Genomic DNA, 21,107 nt, shown 5'->3' with positions numbered 1-21,107 from the left:
GCTCAATAAACAGTGCTACCTAAGGGAAGGAAAGTAGGGTGAAATAAAAGAGAAGCTATTGAATTTAAACTTCAGGTCTTCCACATACTCTTCTAACTTACAGGGCCCTAACAGAGCTTTGAAATAAACCTACTTAAAAAAAAAATTCACCATATACACACACACGACTGAATACTTAGTGAATTAAACCATTATTTGAGGGATATTGCAACATTAACAAAGTAAGCCCCTTATTTCAAGATTGTGTTCTGTAACTCCAGGAAAAGTATAAAGCAAGAAAAACTGTGCTTTTACTTGCCCAGAGTTTTTAGATATATTGGTAATCATATATGCATTGTTTAATATTATTTTCAAACTTTGATAAATCGCTACCAATTTAAATGCTTGCTTCAAGTGAATTAAGATATTTAGCACCATCTCAATTCCTCCTTGCTTCAGACAGTGGCTGCCTTTTTCTCTTAACCACAGAGCCTGTAACTGGAGCCTCTTTTAGGACCCCAGCCCTAACTATGCTCCAGTAACCAACCATCCCCTCCTTTTTTATATCCACACTCACCGGGGCAACAGCTCCCAGTTGCTGTCCTTCCTTAACACTCCCCAGCCTTCTGTAAGAGCCCCTCAGCAAACCCTCCCCAGTGAAACCCCTGGGCGTGCCATCTGTGTCCGGCTGCCTCCTGCCTAACACAGAGGGGGGAATTCAGTGACACTCATGAAAAACTCAACAGAGGCAAGTCTGTGAGTTACTACCACCTGAAGGTGACACACTCTCATTCACCAGAGACAAGCACACCTATCATTGAGCAGAAACAAGAATAAAGTAACTTGAACAGCCCAGGTCAAAAACAAACAAACAAGCTCCTATCAAGTACAGGGAGTTGTCAGTCTACACATGCATCGTTCATTCACCTTGGTCTCTGGAGCTCTCTTGTCACCTATTAGCCCATATTGGGATAAACATGTGGGAACAGACACATTTCCATCCATAAAGCAATGTCTAAATGACATCTGCCCAGTATACCTATTTTATGAAGTGTCAAATATATCAGATACATTTATCACAATAAAGATATAATTCACCTATATTTTACTAAGTAATTTTTAATTACACAATTATAGTTATAAAATATCTTCCAAAATCTTTCCTTATTATTTTTGAAAATAATGTAAGCACTAAACATTTAGTGATGTTTCCATACATTATAGAAATATTGGCCCTCGCTGGTGTGGTTCAGTGGATTGAGTGCCAGCCTGGGAAGCAAGGGGTCCCTGGTTCGATTCCCAGTCAGGGCACATGCCTGGGCTGCAGGCCAGGGCCCCAGTTGAGGGCATGCAAGAGGTAGCAACACATTGATGTTTCTCTCCCTCTCTCTCTCCCTTCCCCTCTAAAAATAAATAAATAAAATCTTTTAAAAAAGAAATACTGTTCATTATAGTTCTTACATTAGGAGTAAATACTGTTCATTATAGAGCCCAGTAGGAAACTAGGATTACAGATACTTGTCCAACAGCACGACCTTGTGACACTATATTAGACTATCAAGGTACCATAACAAAATACCACAGACTGGGCGACCCAAACAGCAGACATCCATTACTCATAGTTCTGGAGGCTGGGAGATCCAGGATCAAAGCGCCAGAAAATGCAGCTCCTGACTTTCAGGCTGACCTTCTTGCTGTATCAGTGAGAGAAGCGGAGGCAGAAGCACAGGCAGAGACAAAACCCAGCACTCTGGTCTTTCTTCCCCTGCACTAAAGACATTAATCACATCACAGCTTCCCTAGGACTTTAACTAAGCCTAATTACGTCCCACAGACCTCACCTCGAAATAGAATCCCGTTTGGGGGTCAAGACTTCAACATGTGAACTTGAAGGGGGTGTGCCATGAACACTCAGTCTTTAACAGCCACCTAAAGGAGACTCCAGCATTACACTTAAATTGAACCTTACTATTTCCTTCTACAAAAAAACCTTTACTCATACTAAAATTTTCTAAGCTTTTCAATGTCTTCTCCACTCTGCCATCTCCTCCCAGTGAAACTCTTCACAGAGAACTTCTTCATGGTGTCTTCTCTAGCTTCCTAATTATTTATTCTCTCTGCCTGTTGCAGAACCTGATATTTCTTTCCATTCTACTCTCTCCTTAGCCTGAGCTACTAGTTCCTGTACCCCATGTCTTCTTCTCTTTTGATTCACTCCTTATTTTGCTGGCAACCATATATAACCTCCAAAGAAAGAATGCTTTCAAGGTAAACTTTCCACATCCCTACATATCTGAAAGTGTCTCAACATTGACTAGACACCTGGAAAGATAAATTGGCCAGGGAGTAAGAACCAAATGTCTACCACCCCAGAAATCTGGCTTAATTAAATTAGTCATTGTTCTCTACTTTCCACTGTAAGTGATGAGCCCATCTGATTCTTTCCTAGGAGACATATGATTTTCTTTCCTTCTAGAAGATTCTGCCAAAAAAAGAAAATACAGGTCACTGGTTGAAGCTGCACACTCCATACTATGAGCTAGGAAAGGAAGCTAAGACTGTGACCTTCCCCAGGAAGCTGAGGTGGGAGAGATGCAAATGAAAATGTACATATAATACTACAGCAGTCTCTAGCACATAGAAGATACTGTTCAGAAAAGAGGAAAATGCATCATTAAACTCCACTCCTAAAGACTGTGATGCAGGAGGACCTGAGGATACGTTCATTCATTTTAAAGAGACAGGAAAGGGGAGGGAGGGACAGAGGAGGAAGAGAGCAAAAGGGAGAGCAAGAGAGAGAAAGAAACAGTGATGTGAGAGAGAAATATCGATTAGTTGCTTCTGTTCACACACTGACTGGGGATGGAAACTGCAACCTAGGTTTGTCCAGACCAAGATCAAAACTGAAACCTTTTGTTGTCTGGGACAACGTTCCAACCACCCGAGCTACCTGACCAGGGCAGGAGACTTTTTCTCATTTACCCTGGAATCTTCCTTTTACTAACACCCAGGTTACTCTGCTTTGAGACTGGGAAATATCGTTTTAGACTTAACAAAATATGATGATATGAAATTGTTCTTAAGGAGAAAGAACATCAAAAACACTGTTTAAAGTAAAGCATAATGAATTTGTTTTAATGTAGGAAAAGAATATAGCAGTTTTCTCACTGTTGAGTTTTTTAGAATTTTGAATAAAATAAAGTCTATAATGCACATCGCTTTGCTGTTAAAAACATGTAAAAATTCATAAAAAATACTTAACTTTAAAAAATTACTGAAAATACTTTAACAGGAGCAGAATCACCGAGGCAAACTATCCCAGTAGTACTTTTAAAATGCAATACGAAAAGTGATTCAGCAGGCCTAACAAAAGGCAAATACTATTCCAGTGATGAGAGTTCAGAGTAGAAACCACTCTATCAATTTCAAATAGGTGGGCTTAATACAGGGAACTGGTCACACAGGTAACAGAAGAACTGAGAATTCAAATAGAGGACAATTAAGTAACCCAGGAATTAGCAATAATAGAAATCAAGTAATACCCCTAAGGGAGATGCAGTGTTACTGGCGACTAGAAGACAGAGCCATCTAGCAGAAGCTGGAAACTAGGCAAGCATTCTTAGGAAAAGGTAACTCACAAAGATAAAAGCTACATGAACGACAAGACACACCTGCTGTGAAAGACATAACAACCTCACTTTGGACAGAATGATGCATAAGAGAGTCAGGGAGAATTCACTGGCCTCTCCCTCCTCCAACCCTCAACTCTTCCACTAGTGCCTCCCACTAAACCAACTCAACAAAAGCAGAGGTCAAGGGAGCTTGGGGACTACGGTGTAAAGAAAAGCAGAAAAGTGTGGGTGAAAGATCTTAGAGCAAAACGACCAACACAGCAAAATATTTGAAGTTGGTAATAATGTCAATAAGCAAGGGAACCCAAGAGAATTAAAAGCACACGTTCATATAAAATTTGGTACAAAAAATTTCACAGAAACATTATTCATAATAGAAAAAAAGTGGAAACAATCCAAATGTCCACCTGCTGAGGAATGGATACACAAAATGTGATATAGCTATACAACAAAACATTACTTAGTCCTAAAGATGGATTCTTACATGCAATAAAATAAATGAACCTTAAAAACACTGTAAGTAAAAGCAGCTTGAGACAAGCTACATTGTATATGATTCCATTTATATAAAATATCCAGAAAAGAGAAATCTAGGGAGACAGACAATAGATTAGTGGTGGCCAAGGAATGGAGAGAGAGAGGAACTGGGACTGACTACTAACAGGTATGAGGTTTCTCTTTGGAGTTACGGAAATTGTCTGGAATTAGACAGTGGTAATGGTTGCACAACATAATAAATATTTTAAAAAACTGAAGTGTATAATTTGAAATAGTGAATTTTATGTTATATAAATTATATCTCAACTTTTAAAATGTTAAAATTAAAAAAGAAAATAAAAAGTGGGAGTATATAATAAGCCTTCAAGATTTAAGACAAAAGTCACCTAGCATCCACGGATCTTGGGCAGTGACACTGCCCACTGGTCATCACTACTGAAGGTCACTGGTACTTGCTGGAAAATGTGGCACTATTTTCAGGTCTCTACTCCCTAAAGACATTTGAGGTACTTCTGACAATGATTTATAAGCAGGTAAGTCATTTTTTCAGTAACCCATTGTAAGAGATGGGTGTCTGGCAGTCAAAACCAAAATTAATACTTTCCCAGTTTCACATAAGGAATTTCCAAGCAACAACAAAGCAAAATTGTCCTTTTTTTTTCAAAATTTATTCAAGCTTGAACATATATTCAAATTCTTCTAGTAACAAAAGAGTTAGACAAGGAAATGAAAATGTAAAGAATACAAGATGGTAATAGGGAAAAGAAGAAAAGGATGTAAGGAGAGAGCAAAGATTCAAAGCTTGACAATAACCCAGACAAACCTTCAAAACTAATCAATGAATTCCCATTGATATACTTGAAACACTGTCTGGATAAGCAAAACAGTGTTGTTATACACCTTTTAGGAATTTACTACACTTTTGTAACCTTCACAGTGCAAAACGATATTCAATTGTATTATCTGTGGCATAAGAAAGAAAATACCAACAAATTAAATTGGAGTTGCTTTAAACGTCTATCACAAGTGACAGCTTCTTAAAATAATATAATTTGAACATAAAATGAATAGTCTAGCTGTGATCAAGAGACAGAGAATGTTGATATATGCTATAATCAGTTACACTTGGGACCAGATGTGACTATTAGAAAATAGAACACTTCTCTAAGAAAAGACCTAACTTAATAAGAGAATAATATGAATAATGTACTGTCTTTGTGTGAGTAAATGGTGAGCTTAATAAAGTGACTTTAATGATTAAACCTTAAAAATTTCACAACACAACTGCTGAAGAACCATAAATAAAATAACTTTACAGACATTAAGTACAAGTAAAACACAAAATTGAAACCTAACAAAAGATCTTTTATTATCCAAACAGCAAAAAATTTTAGCAGGATACTTATGAAAAAGTAGCACAAGGCTAGAAAATTATTATGTATGTCACACAGTTCAAAATCCACTTTCTAGCATTAAGGTCTGTGACAGAAATCTCCTAAAATCCCAGGAGGTAAGAATGCTTTCCTATAAAAATAATCCCATTAGGAATTATAACAAAGCTCTTTGATCCAGCAAAACTGGGGCCACAAGTTGGTACATATATTGAAAATATTGGTTAAAGCAGAGAATAATAAAATAAACATAAATATATATACATACAAACAGTAAAATTGTTGTTTTAACTTAAAACACAAGTATATTCACCCATCACCTGATTTAAAGATTAAAACCCTTTCTCATGTTTTTTTTCCCTCTGATTAAGATTTTTATCATCCTTCTGTATGAACTTACACTTACAAATATTTATAATTTCTTTTGAATTAAAATAGAATAAAAGTTAAAAGGTACATGCAAAATAATCTGCATGTAAAGTTGTTAGATTCATACCATTTTTTGTAGTTCACTTGCACATACTTAATTCAAAATAATTTTTCCAGCTTACCCATACTGAAATTTTGCCAATACCTAATAATTTCTTTGCTGTTCCACTCACAGTTTACTGATTCATATTATAAATTTATAATGAAGAGGATTAGCATTCACAGGGTTGGAGGAGGCAAGGAAATGAGCTTGCTATAAACGCATGGGGTAGCAGGCAGGAGCAGTGTTGCACGTGTGTATGCAGTGCCTGCTTAGAACTTCATGGGTGCTCAGTCTGCTGTGAAAGCTGTCCTTGCCCTTTACAGTGGGTCTGTAAAGCAGAAGTAAACTCAGTAAGTCTAGGAAGTAGATATTGGTTATGTAAGCCTCCACTATACACCTACTACATTGAAAAATGAAAAAATAAGTCAACAGAAACAGATAAAGGGGTGAGAGAATCAACATCAGGTTGGAAAGTAGAGAAAGTCCTGACAACTATTGGCTGATCAGTTATTTGAAGCGGGCATACGTCAAAGAGTCCATTCCTCAGCATCAGTGCTGGTTCAGTTAACAGTCCTAAAGCCTTCTAATACCTCTATCTTGTGGTCTGTAACCCCTTTGCCACATAAACAATAGCAAGAATTACCAACTATCCCAAAAATTTGCTGTCTAGAAACATCATAATCACCAATAAGGCAAAATGAAGGAAAGCCATATAACAAAAATGCACTCAGACGTCCCAGAGAGTGTTGAAAATGTCAAAGGCTCCTTCAAGTTCCACTTAAATGCAGGGGACAGTGGAAATCCTTCTCAACAATCCAAGCAGGAAGCACCAGACTACCTAACCAACTCCCCTCTTCCCCTCCCAACAGAAAAAAGACTGTAAGATATCTAGAATATGAAAAAATCTGGAAAGTTTATATATTACATTATAAAATTGTGTTATCGGCCAGAAGGGTGGTTTATTATATTAGCATTCCCAGTTTTCCATGAGCCTCCATTAAAGAGATTCTGCTTCCATACCTCATTGACATAAGGCTTGACCAAGTTACCTCGTTAATGAAATGGAAGTCCAAATCATATTTGCCACTTCTAAGCTGACACTTTTAGAGCCACAACAACCTGCCATTGCTGTTTCTCTCCATCAAGAGATCTGTTGTGACATATAGGGGTTTAATCCCAGAAAAAAACCTGACACTGGGGACAGAGCCACAGCTGATGATATAGCCAACATGAGCAAAAACCAAGCTCTCACAGTTCTAGACCATTAAACTGTGGAGTCTTCTGTACCATGCTGACTAACAAACTGACCAACACAGCCACCACAGATTTAGTTGAAGAGATTATGAAGGAGGTTGCTATCAGAACTATATCCTTAAACCACGAAGGACTTCTAAACCAATGAATAATAATCACTAATTTTCAGATCACTGTTTGTCAAACTACCTACAATGATGGACAACTTATCTTTAAAAAAATTTCGTTCTATCATAAACCAACATTTATGTTTATTATTATTATTTTAATTATAATAAAATAAATTATTTAAAAAATCAAAATAAAACAAGACTTTCAAAATTGAAGCCCCAGTTTTTGTATTATCATTCAACAAAAATAAAATTACTCTGACAAAATCCTTACTCCCAATTATGACAAGATATCATTGCAAACTCACTGCAGTGCACAGAACCACAGTAGCCCAGATAGCGTGCTCTGAGTTACACTGTTTCAGAGCACATGGAAGTAAGAAAAATAAGAGCTTTTGTGATGACATAAACTTTTTAGCAGTTGTAGTAACTGGAAAATAAATTCTTGACAAATTTCATCAAAACAAAGGTAAAATTCTCCTTAGTGTCTTTCTGACTCTATAAAAATATCTGTGGTGACTTTTTTCTATAAGGGCATAAAAACTAGGGCTTCCTTCCCCACTCCTTTTTCTTTTCAGCCTATCAATGTTAGACATTTAGGTTATTTGAAACATTTTTAGCTCCTGGACTTGGTAATTTTAAATGAAATGTTTTCGATTATAGCAAAATAGGAACCCAATTATTTTGTATTGATATACGTAGTTTACTGCCTCTCACTCTGTCATCATGTAGCTACTGGAGAGCAGCTAGTTTTCAGGTATTATTTAGCAACCTGCAATAAACATGATTTCATTCTAAAACTCCGAGTATATTTTAAATCACATTTAGCCTTCTAAAGAATGGTTCTTTGCTAGACTAAAGATAATTCAAAGTTTTAGATATTCATCTTGAACCTTTAATGCACTTTCTGACAGGCCCAGAGTACCTTTTGGGTGGTGTGGTCCCCATCTTGATGAACAGCATTGCACTTATACTGTCTCCTCAGTTGCTGTGGCAACTGATGGCTTTTTAAAAAGCTAGTTGTTGTCACCGCTGTTTTTTAATGACTGAAAAAAAGTGACTATTTCATATTCTATTTGTCAAATGAAGAAAAAAATGTGTGTAACATATTTAAAGTAAAGCTAGTTTCCAAGTTTTAACAATGCATATGGCAAAAGCTAGATCCATCTCAGTTTGGGATTTTCAGAGACAAAATCCTTTGACTTTTGCGAAGCTCAGCTGCCTTTTGAAATTAATATTAGCTTTTAAAATAAGAAATAAAAAGTCCTTTGAAATTTTGAGTATTTAAAAAAATTTTATGATAAACATTTTCGTAGCCCTTAACTTTCACATTCACAACCTACTTAGTACCTAGAGCAACCCAGGTAGGCAGGTAATACCACATACTCCTGCACTGAGCCAGATGAGGCGCCAGGTCTGAAGGGCCCAACACCGGCGCCAAACTCTGAAGCCCGTCCTTTGTTTTAAACATACCAATACATGCATTTTCATTCTTGAAGATGATACATACTGAACTTCTCTAAGTAGGTGTACCTAAAATATCTTTGGGTCTGTTGGCAAAAAAGAAAGAAAGGAAAGAAAGGAAAGAAAGGAAAGAAAGGAAAGAAAGGAAAGAAAGGAAGAAAGGAAAGAAAGGAAAGAAAGGAAAGAAAGGAAAGAAAGAAAGAAAGAAAGAAAGAAAAAGAAAGAAAGAAAGAAAGAAAGAAAGAAAGAAAGAAAGAAAGAAAGAAAGAAAGAAAGAAAGAAAGAAAGAAAAGAAAGAAAAGAAAGAAAAGAAAGAAAAGAAAGAAAAGAAAGAAAGAAAGAAAGAAAGAACACTAGAACAACAAGCCCGCAATATTATGAGTAGGTCCCAAGAAAACATGTATAGTGCAGTCAATTTCTAAAATAATTAGAAAAGGAAAGAGTCATCACGAAAATATACTAAATTTACTTTTATTATAGGCATAATTTTCCACAATACAAAATGAGTGACCAGACATTGTTTGAGTTTCTTCTGAAAAATTATTGCAAATAAATGACTAATCATTTAGATAAAAATTAAATTAATAAAATTTCCTTTGTCAGGCACATATAGGCAACAGTGAATTTATCTATTGGCAGAAAAAGGTTTTTGTGGCTGGTGTTGGAAGATTTGATTTATATTATTTGGGGGAGGGGTGTTGAGTAAGAGATAGGTACAAAAGCAATGTCTTAAACTGTATATACATGGTCATGATAAAAATATAAGTAAAATTATGTTGCTTTTTAAATCTCTGCCGACAGATAAAGAAGCAATAGTTTTTTTAGGTAATATTTCAAGTATAAATACTGATGTTAAGCTTACTGTTATATTAGATGACAAAGCAAGAAACAGAATTCTAAAAAATTATCAGTATTATACAAATTAATTCTATAGAGCCTTTTTTAATCAACTGATAAATGATGTCATGTGAATAATTAAACACTTTTTAAAATGTTTTATCACACCCTGGCTGGTATGGCTCAGTGGATTGAGTGCTGGCCTACAAACCAAAAGGTCACCGTTTTGATTCCCAGTCAGGGTACATGCTTGGGTTACAGGCTGAGTCACCACTTGGGGGCCTGTGAGAGGCAGGCAACCTGACCAATGTATCTCTTACACATGGATATTTCTCCCCATCTCTCTAAAAATAAATAAATAGGCCTGGCTGTTGTAGTTCAGTGGACTGAGCACGGGCCTGTGAACCAAAGGGTCCCCGGTTCAATTCCTAGCCAGGGCACATGCCTGGGTTCCTGGCCAGGTGCCCAGTTAGGGGCCTGCAAGGTGCAACCACACATCAATGTTTCTTTCCCTCTCCTTCTCCTTCCCCTTCCCTCTTTCTAAAAATAAATTAATAAAATATTTAAAATAAAAAATAAAAATAAATAAATAGAATCTTTAAAATAAAAAGCATTTATCTCATTAGTAAAACCAGTAGAAAAACATCTTAATTCTCATTTGCATTTTCTAAAAAATATTGCAATTTATAAGCCAATTAACATGCATTTTGTTTTCCTTTGGTTTAGCACAAATTTATTCATTACAACATTATAAGACTTAATAAAATTACAAAATACTTTTTTGATAATGAGAAAAGACTAAGCAAAAAATAAAAAGGGTTTTGTTTTTCATTTAAAATTTATTTATTTTTCTTTATTTTTATTGTTGATACTATTGCAAATGTCCCCATCCCCCAGCTCTGCCTGCCTTTACCCAACCCCACCCCCACACAGCTGTCCCCACACATTCATCCTTGTCTACGGGTTATGCATACATATTGTTTGGCTAATCCCTTCACCTTCCTTCACCTGGTCCTTCCTTCCCATCTCCCTTCTGACAGATGTCAGTCTGTTCCAGGCCCCAGTTTCACTATTGTTACTCAGTTTATTTTGTTTCTTAGATTCCACATATAAGTGAGATCATATGGTATTTGTCCTTCTCTGACTAATGAGAGGACAAAAAAAATTTTATGTAAATAAGGGAAAAACATAATACAGAACCCATTAACTGTAGTTTTAAAAAAGGAATGGTTAGTTCAGTTTTATAAGGAAGGGCATGTTATCATCATCAAAGTTCTATGTTCTACATGGTCATTAAATAAATATTCTGGTATTTATAGCAAAAGAAATATTCTTTGAAATGTATTATTAATACAAAATTTGGGTTTCATTCTTAATTTTCAAGCTTTTTTCCAAAATGTCAAAGCTTTTAGTGAGAAAAAGTTAAAATCCCATGTGTAAACAGATCCTGAGACCCTTTAATTAGATAAAAAGGTATCCTTTTATCTCAATTAGAGAATAGATAAACATTTAAATTTACCCAGCCTACTACCTGTTCTAAACTATTTTCTCAATTTTATTTTAGTCTTTCCAATCTCTTCAGTAAAAATAAAGGACTACTGATTAAACCATAATTGATTGATATATAAATGACTGAATGCTATCTCAAGAATATGGAGAGATTTTAAGTTATGTGATACACCTTCACAAAGGGTAGGGTTTTTAAAAATCAAATTAAATTTAAAAAATGTTAAGAAGATACTTTTACATTAAAATAGAGACTAAGTAATTTTTAGTTTCTCTTTAAAAAGAATCTTTTAAACTATTATCTTTTACTATTTTTAAGCATTAAATCCTAAGCAATTTTAAATGCAGTTCTCCAACTGTACATATGGCCCTACTAAATTTACAAGGTACACCTTTCCATAAATGAGTATTAGAAATTATGATAGCAAATCTAAGTTTCATATAGTTCCTTTCTCATATTTTTAGATTTTTAAAACCTACTTAGTGGTTTTAAACATAAAATTAGGGGTACCTAATGCAACTACCAAACTTTAACTGAGGTTCTTACAGTACTTTCGGTATCTTTATGTAAAAATTTTACTTGAACATTCTTAATCAATACCTTTCAATCTTATAAATAATCATAAAAATAATAAAACTGAATGTTAAAATGTACCTTGACTCTAGGTTGATGTTTAAATTGTCTATTAACAACAACAACAAAACTAGTAATCAAGGCAGCTTCATAGAGAAAACAGATAATTAACAATGTTGTACATAAGGAAAAATATTAATATCAATTTTAATAATAATTTAAGTGAAAAGTTTATTCTTAAAGTACATTTCATAACTATCACCAGGTCAAGCTAATCTGAATCAGCAGCTCACGTGATCTTTCTCAAACCTCTCAATGAACTTTCCAGTAACTCTCAAGAAACACAGGGAGGGAGCTGCCCTGGCTGGTGTAGTTCAGTTGGTTGGAGTGTCATCCCATTAACCAAAAGGTCACAGGTTCAATCCCTGATCAGGGCACATGCCTGGGTTGCAGGTTCAGTCCCGAGTCTGGGTGCATACAAGAGGCAACCATTGATGTTTCTTTTTCACATCAATGTTTCTCTCCCTCTCCTTCTCTCCCTCCTTTCCCTTCTTTCTAAAATCAATTTTTTTAAAAAGAAAAAGAAACATAGGGAGCTGAAGTCATCTAATTTGGGGGACTNTTTAATAATAATTTAAGTGAAAAGTTTATTCTTAAAATACATTTCATAACTATCACCAGGTCAAGCTAATCTGAATCAGCAGCTCACGTGATCTTTCTCAAACCTCTCAATGAACTTTCCAGTAACTCTCAAGAAACACAGGGAGGGAGCTGCCCTGGCTGGTGTAGTTCAGTTGGTTGGAGTGTCATCCCATTAACCAAAAGGTCACAGGTTCAATCCCTGATCAGGGCACATGCCTGGGTTGCAGGTTCAGTCCCTAGTCTGGGTGCATACAAGAGGCAACCATTGATGTTTCTTTTTCACATCGATGTTTCTCTCCCTCTCCTTCTCTCCCTCCTTTCCCTTCTTTCTAAAATCAATTTTTTTTAAAAGAAAAAGAAACATAGGGAGCTGAAGTCATCTAATTTGGGGGACTGCATAGACAACTATTTTAAGCCAGACCTGCGCTTTCCAGTAAGTAAGCCACTGGACACTGGTGGCTGGTGAACACTTGAAATAAGATTAGTGCAACTGAGAAACTAAATTTTCAATTGTATTTAATTATTAAATTTAAATTTTAAAACTACTGCTCAATTTAGTAAGTAAAGCTTTTCATTATGTTTGCAAAAAACTTGGTTATGTACTTTAAAAATAGAAATCTAGTTAAATCTAAATATAGATCAAGAATTTCCAATGAAAAAATACCAGATTTACAAATACAGTATGACAGAATAAAAATATTGCTAACAAATTTCATATACATGTTAAAATATTTGATATACTGGATCAAATAGAATGCATCATTATTAAAATTTATTCAACTATTCTCTTTTGACTATTTCAACAATATCTATACAATCAAAACTTTAAAAATTAGGCTCCTAAGGGTATAATTTACATGCAATGAAACTCACTCTTTTACATATATAGCTTTAAAAATGATGACAGATGTGTACAGTCACGTAACCACCACCATAATGAGGACATAATACATTTTCATCACCCCCTCTGCAATCAATTCACACCTCCTACCTGCACACCATGACACCTCTGTTTTCTGTCCCTATAGTTTTGCTGTTTTCAGAATGTCATATAAATGGAATAATACAGTATGTAGACTTTGAGTCTGGTAAAATCGAAATTTAAATACTACATCACTCTATGCTACTAATGGATTTTTATCATTCTGATATTTCCTTTCCTTGTATTATGAACATTTTGCAAAGACCTATTTTTTGTTATTCCATTTTCAAAACTGAGCTTTCTTCCTTGTCACTATTACAATCACATATTCATACTTGTAGAATAAAACTAAGCAGATTGCCTTATAGTTACTTATACACAAGTCCTTCCTCCCTCTAGACTGCAAGCCTTCAAAAGCCCAGCCTCTTAGAACTACTATGCTTCCCAGCAAGTTAACTCTCTAGTGCAATTAACAGTGCAGATAACAAAACTGAGAAATTTCCCTTTGTGTTATAAAAAAGAAGAAAGGAAAAATAAATGAAGTGATGAAAAAGTTTACCCTTAAGATTAGATATCCAATTATATTGAGGTCTCATAAAAAGATATTAGACTATACATGATCCAAGAACTACAATGCCAGGTAATCAGGTGCAAATGTCAGTGGAGATTTAATTTACACCAACATTTTCACCCAGATTGTTATTGGTTTTTTCAGAGCTTGCTAACAAAGTGGAGTAAATTTGGAATAGTCTGTCTAACACTGTGTTTCTCACAAACACTTATTTCTGGTGCACGATTTTACAGAACAAAGTTTTTCAGGAGCACAAATGCAACTGCAGAAACACCTGCACCACGTGAAGGTAAAGACAGTAACTTCTACGGCTCTCTCTGAAAGTGGGATTTTTGTAACCATGTATCTTCCCATAAGCAACTGTATGAAATATAATATGTCTATGTTTCAAATAGATTAACAATATATTAATACTCACTGAAGTCTCCAGTAAGAAAAACTCCTTCTGCTCCAGGAGCCCATTCCTTGCAGTACAAACCACCATCATCACATCTGTGGACCCCAAATGATTCATAACCTCTGGAAAACTTATCGATGCCACCTTCATTCTCTCCAATAGTGTTCAACATCTCCTTAAACCGCTTATACCTTTGAAAAGTACAAAAGAAGGAAGTTACAAAATTAACTTATCTTCCAAAGAGCTACTGTAATCAAGTAACTGCTTTACTTTTACTCAGAATGGAATAAAGAAAAAAAAAGACATCATAAAAAGAACTAAGGTGAATAATTTCAGTTATTGGTAGAATTTACCTGGTAGCCTGTTAGGTAAAATCATTCTTTTTTTCTCTGTCTTTCTTTTGAGGGGGCGGGTGGAGGGAAGAGGGAAAAGGAGGGAAAAGAGAGGGAGAGAAACATCAAGGTATGGTTGCCTCTCACATGACCCAACCCGGGGCGTGGCTGCAACCCAGGCCTGTGTCATGACTGGGAATCAAATGGAACCTGCAACCTTTTGGTTGGCAGGCTAGCATTTAATCCACTCAGCCACACCAGCCAGGGCCATTCTCATCTTTAATATGAACTAATTCTACTAACATTTCTTTGACAGTTTCAACCACTTTAGTCTGAGAGAAAAGACAATGTTTATTTTATTACATGAAATTTTAAAATCAGCATTATGGCAACTTCCTTGTTGAGATAGTATAATAAAGAATATCCATCACCTCTAACCCCTAATAAAATGAAAAAAATAAAACTGCCCTACAGCACGATTTTGCTCACTTTTACTGTTAAGGAGCAGACAGTAAATATTTTAGGCTTCTGCTGTCACAAAGTGCTTTCTGTTAACTGAGTAGCAGAAGCAGGAAAGTGGCCAAAGGCGATATGTAAATGAAGGGTGTGGTTGTGTTCTAATGGAGCTTTATTTACAAAACCAAGTGTCCAGGCAGAATTTGGTAATTTGGCCTCTGGGCTATAGTTTGCCTAGCCCCCTTTAGCAACTAAGCAGGGAAAGAAGATAAATCAGGTCAAACTACAAAGGCTAGAGGCATATTCAGGACTGGTAAAAAAAAAAAAAAGAAAGAAAGAAAACCTACTGATGGCTGTTTTCACTAATATCCCCCCTAAATCTGGGGAGAAGAAACTAGAAGAAAACTTGTAAAACTAGAGAAGTGAAGCATGTGGCAGTTGCTGTATCAGAAGTGAAGGTTCCAGAACTATACAATTGAGCAATGCCAATAAGCTTTTTGAGGCACTTCCTCATACCCTGATGATGAGTAAGTAATAAAAGTCCCAGAAAGATGAAATTAATCCACATAGGGTATATACAGGGAATATATGAAATTTGAGAAGCTGACTAATGAAGAACACCTAAACTGGGGTGGTGAGTAAAAGAAGCCTTCTTTAGATCTTTCACACTATACCTCAAATTAACTAAAAATAATTCCACCCTGGTTGGTGCCAAGTGAGAGGCAACCACACACTGATGTTTCTCTCCCTCCCTCCCCACTCTCTCTAAAAATGAATGAATGAATGAATGAATGAGTAAATAAAATCTTTAAAAAAAAAAACCTCCACTGAAGATTTAACAATGTGAACAAGAGCAACGTCTGTGTAAGACAACAAAAATATTTGCGAGACTATGAACACATAAAAACAAAATTTTTTTAAATTCCATAAAAATAAGAGAGATTAAATGACGGAACAATAGAATGTGTTCTATTTCCTTAGGCCTACCAACCTAAGGAAATAAAAGGAGAAACAAAATATACCATTAGGAAATAATAAATGAATTAGAATTGGCAAAGAACAAGGTACACATATAACAAAATGAGCATCTCATTTGTTAAGTGAATTGAAAATTGGTATAATTAAATGAAGAAGAAAAAAGACAAAGAAATTGGACATATTAATAAGAATCTAAGAGAAATGCAAAAATTGACCAAAAAAATCCAAATAAGGACAGCTGGTGATTCTTAAGATGAAAACTAAATAAAATGGATATAAAAGATATAAAACTAGAAAATGTTTCTTAAGTAAAGCATTAAATCTGCATATCAAAAAGAGAACACTGTGTTACCAAAAAAAGGGGGAAACAAACACACAAACACATGTGTAAACATCTCTAGGTTTAAGCTACCGAAATTCTACTGATAAAGAAATAACTATAGACAACCAGCTACAAAAAAGTGAGTAGAGGGGGATATTTTTTTCCCAAAGGAACATTCTAATAAAGACTAAAAACCAACACAACTCTGAGAAGGAAAAGTAGTAATCTAAAGTTATATGGGACAAATTCCTATTCAGAATATTAAAAATATTTAAATTTTTCCAAATTTAAAATAATTTTAAGTCTATGATATTAATGACTTAGTAGGTTTTACTCCATTCTTGAAGGGGTAAAAAACCTATTTTCCATTAAAAAACTCTCCTTCCCTCCCTCCCTCCCTCTCTCTCTTCCCACATACACACCTGCCTTCCCTACCCCTTTCCTTCCTCAAGGAGTATGTACACCTTTGCTTTCTTTGTCCTAAGCTCCAAGGGCCTTTCTTTCACCTCTGTAACTTGTTTCCTAAACCCATGTAGCCCAGCTGGCTCACTTTTTCTGCCTTTGTGATTTTCTAAATAAATTGTCTATTTCAATTTGAGTTCCTTCACTCTGAATTCTTTCAAGCCAAAATCAAGTCCAAGGCTGCTGAACTGAGTTTCAATATCTGATGCCATTTCTCTACTGACCACTTCATTTTATTTATTTTTAAAGTTTATTTAAAGTTAAATTTAATACACACAGTTATTTTGTTCATATTTCATTATGTTATTTCTGTCTATTATGCTATTTTTCTTTCCTTTTCTTACATAAAAGCATACAACAATATCAAGAATGATGTTTTTCAAATATTACTCAGGACTTTTTTGGTGGTCTTTTTTTTTACTTTCTCCTTTGTATTGCTCTAATTACTTAAAACAAATAAGTAGTATATAAGCAAAAACTAAGAAATGTTTTTCTGAAACTATCTTTCTTAACCATTAAAACATCTACATAATCCTATACAATCTTCTATAGAAAATGTAGCAGGTATATAAAACTATTTTATAAAATCAGCAATTGAAATAGACTTATGGAACAAAACGGAGTTCCTGAAATAGTCTTAAGTATATATAAAAATTAAATACATCATAAAAGGGTATTTCATATCAGTAAAGGATAGTTTGTCTAAATAAATATTAAAGCCTATAAGTTAATTATAAACTATAGATCTCTAAAAATAAAAATAACTTCTAGATCAAAGTTATAAAATGTAAATTAAAAATAAATATAATAGAACATTCCCCCCCAAAATAAATATAAATGTCCAGTAAATATTTGGGGAAAAATGCTCAAATCTATACATAACTAAATAAGTAGAAAGCTAAACTTCAAAATTCTACTTTCTACCTAAAACACTAATAAACACATGATAATCTGTGTGGAAAAAGTGCACTGCAGAAAAAAAGTTTCAAATACTCTTTAATGAAATAAAAGTTAGAGAATAATTTGGTATAAGCTATGAAAATTTCAAAATCACACTCTTCAACCAAATAACTCCATTTTTAGATATTTACCCTTTGCATATATTGCATAAGAAAGCAAGAACACCCATGTGTATAAAAATAATCATTACGACATTGTTTATAACACCAAACCATGGAAAATAAACTACCTGTTCAAAAAGGAGACTGGTTAAACTGTGGAACACCCAAACAACAAATTACACAACAGTCATTGAGAAGATGAAGTATAGAGATATGTGTTTAATAGGAAAATATGTACAATATAAACTATTTAGAAAAAGAAACTGAAAAGCAACTTTCTGCAAAGCATATATTTGTATAAATAAAACACAGGCATAATTATGATTGGCATGTAAATCCATTTTCACACGACCTCATGCTGGGCACCTGGAAACCTCAATGGCCTGGGGCAGGCAGTGGCCTTAAGCGCCCTAAAATCACCACATTCACCACATTTGCAGGGTGAGTTTGCTGTACCCTGAGGGAATAATAAACCACAGAATCTGATCAGTAGAGCCCAGAGGCCTATGGGAGTAGTAGGTGTGAACAAAGTATTTCACATATGACTCCTTTTTGTATTTGTATGTAACGAATACACACAAACACAAACATGTATTCACATCCATGGTTTTAAAAATGCAAATTGTGTTCAATCTATTATTAGAAACAAATTAACTTTTAATGAAATGACATAATCCCAGTCTCACTGACAGCAAATTCCAAGGGACACAGGAGCCAGGAAAGTATCAAAAATATGAGAAGATGGCCCAACATACAAAACAAACAAGTGAGAGCCTGAAAACAAAAACACGTGACCAACGGAGTTGGTTTTAGAGTACAGAGAGCAATGCAGAAAGGGCTCTGGTGCGTTGGAGAGTACAAACCCCAAGGAAAAGCAACAGGCTCTATTTAATAGCGATAGCCTATTGCTACCAAGCATGCAGTGCCGAATCAGATAATTACTCAAGAACCGCCCTGGCTGGTGTAGCTCAGTGGATTGAGCGCGGGCCTGCGAACCAGAGGATCGAGGTTCGATTCCCAGTCAGGGCACATGCCTGGGTTGTAGTCCAGTTCCCTGCAGGCCAACTCCCAGCAGGGGACGCACAAAAGGCAACCATACATTGATGTTTCTCTCCCTCTCTCCTTCCCCTCTAAAGATAAATAAATAAATAAAATCTTATTAAAAAAAAAAAAAAAGAACCAAAGAAATTTCAGCCTTTTCTTTGAGCTCTCTCTAATTAACAGTGGCATCTGTTTCAAAATACTTAAAATACTGAACTGGACCAAAAAAACTTGACGTACAGATGTCATGACATAGTAGGAGGCAAACTCTCATACTCTCTTAAGTCCTATAAAAAAAAGTTTTATGCCCTGGCTGGAGTAGCTCAGTGGATTGAGCGCAGGCCTGCGAACTAATGGATCTTGATTCGATTCCCAGTCAGGGTACATGCCTGGGTTGCAGGCCAGTTCCCAACAGGGGACGCATAAGAAGCAACCATACATTGATATTTCTCTCCCTCTCTCTCTCCCTTCCTCTCTAAAGATAAATAAATAAAATCTTTAAAAAAGTAAAAAAGTTTTATTTTACCCTCTACAGATATCATTCAGCCATTACTCAGTATGTGGAGGAAACTCTCATCTGTACTGAACCACATAAGTAATAACATTCAACATAATTTGGACCTAGTGTAAAAATAAATACATATACACATATATATCATTGTAATATAAGAAAAATAACTGATTAAAAAAGATATAAACTTTGGAAGGTTTAAATGTAATAATAATTTTATTGTTAATGTGGTTTTAATATCTTAAACACATATTTTACATTTATTTGAGGTTTAAATTATTTTAAGTATTAATTTTAAAAAGTTTCACAAGATATATACAAATATCCTATCAATAATTCAAAAGAAACAGGATTACAGCATTATATTACTTCAACAAAATATCTTGACTTCCCTGAAGGTCAGTCAGCCCTGCAGCTTCTCATACAGAAATACACATTCCACTTTAAAATTGCTGTGGTTAAAAAAAAATGCCTGAGGACATAGCAAGCTCATCACGCCTGTGCCCTCTACTACCACAGTCATCTCTTTTAATATTTTGCTATGAATTTATAGGATATTTAAAAAGTAGGTCAAGTTCTTAGTAACCAAGAACATAAAATGAAGTTAGTATAGCAACTAGCTTTTGTTTAGATACAAAATGTTGTAGATATTATCAGATTTGATTTCTACATTGATGTTTTTAATCCTCTTTTTATAAAGAAATAGAGGAACAGAAGTATGTTAAGTTGTCCAAGGTAAAGAATGTAACAAGCAATAAAGATTTAGCATCATTCATTACAAAACATATACTTTCAGTAATAAAAAAGATATCTTAAATTAAAAGTCACATTTTTTCTTTTCAAAAAAGCCCTTTAAGTTTTCTCATAAGACTACTGATCTTATAACTTAAAAAATCATCATAGTCTGATGAACAGTGTAGGTTCCAATCCTAACTCTGTAACATAATGTATGTTGCCTTGAACCAGTAATCCTCCCTTTTCCTTAATTTCTTCCCCTGCTAAGTGGAGGAAACAGGTTATAAGGAATCATCAAAATCACATCAGGAGCCATCCACACAGCAGCCAGCAAGTGCTCACTTGTCAGCTACAACTTTCTCCACCTCAGTGCAGGGCAATGCTGTAATATAGTTTCCAATTTATCATTTTTTAAAAATTTATAGCACTTACTTAGATATTAACACACAGGTTAATTACTAGTAAACATCAAAAAAACCATAGGTGTTTGAGAATTGTTCCCACTTTTTCCCCTCCTGTGAAAAATTACAAATATAGGAATTCTGCTGACTTAGGGAGACCCAAGATGGGGGAGAAGTAAATAGAAGCTACATTAACCTCCTCCCAGAACCAATCTGTAATTACAACTAAATTGTAGAGAAATCATCCAGAATAACCAACAGAACAATAGCTGGAGAGAACCCTTATAACCATGGACAGATGGAAGAAATTGCTTCAACAAAACATGACTGGTATGGAGTGCAAAGGAGATGCGAGAAGGCTGGCTGAGATCCCGTCGGAAGGAGCTGAAGTTCCAGAGGGGAATTCAGAGGCAGCAGCTCCCGGGGGGGTGTTCCCAGCAGCGGGGAGGGGAGGGGGTGTTCCCACTGAGAAGTACGTGGTCTAAACCCCAACCTGGCCTCCCCAGCCTAGAGCACCAGAGTCAGGAAAGGAACCCAGATAATATCCAGCTGTGAAAAG

At 35.2% G+C, this 21,107-nt stretch overlaps 1 protein-coding gene across 1 annotated transcript in view; it reads right to left on the bottom strand.

Moving 5' to 3' along the window:
- The window catches only part of GBE1 (1,4-alpha-glucan branching enzyme 1), a 277,752-nt gene that overhangs the window by 200,603 nt on the left and 56,042 nt on the right, over positions 1 to 21,107 (bottom strand). The window contains exon 2 of the mRNA XM_037059023.1: positions 14,271 to 14,440. Within this exon, the coding sequence (XP_036914918.1) occupies positions 14,271 to 14,440 (170 nt within the window). The remainder of the gene's footprint in view (positions 1 to 14,270; positions 14,441 to 21,107) is intronic.

The sequence above is a fragment of the Sturnira hondurensis genome, unplaced genomic scaffold (assembly GCF_014824575.4).
Source record: "Sturnira hondurensis isolate 20B ecotype Veracruz unplaced genomic scaffold, ASM1482457v3 Scaffold0010428, whole genome shotgun sequence".
NCBI classification, from domain to species: Eukaryota; Metazoa; Chordata; class Mammalia; order Chiroptera; family Phyllostomidae; genus Sturnira; species Sturnira hondurensis.
Note: the sequence above shows the minus strand (reverse complement) of the source record. Positions and strands in the feature narration are given on the sequence as shown.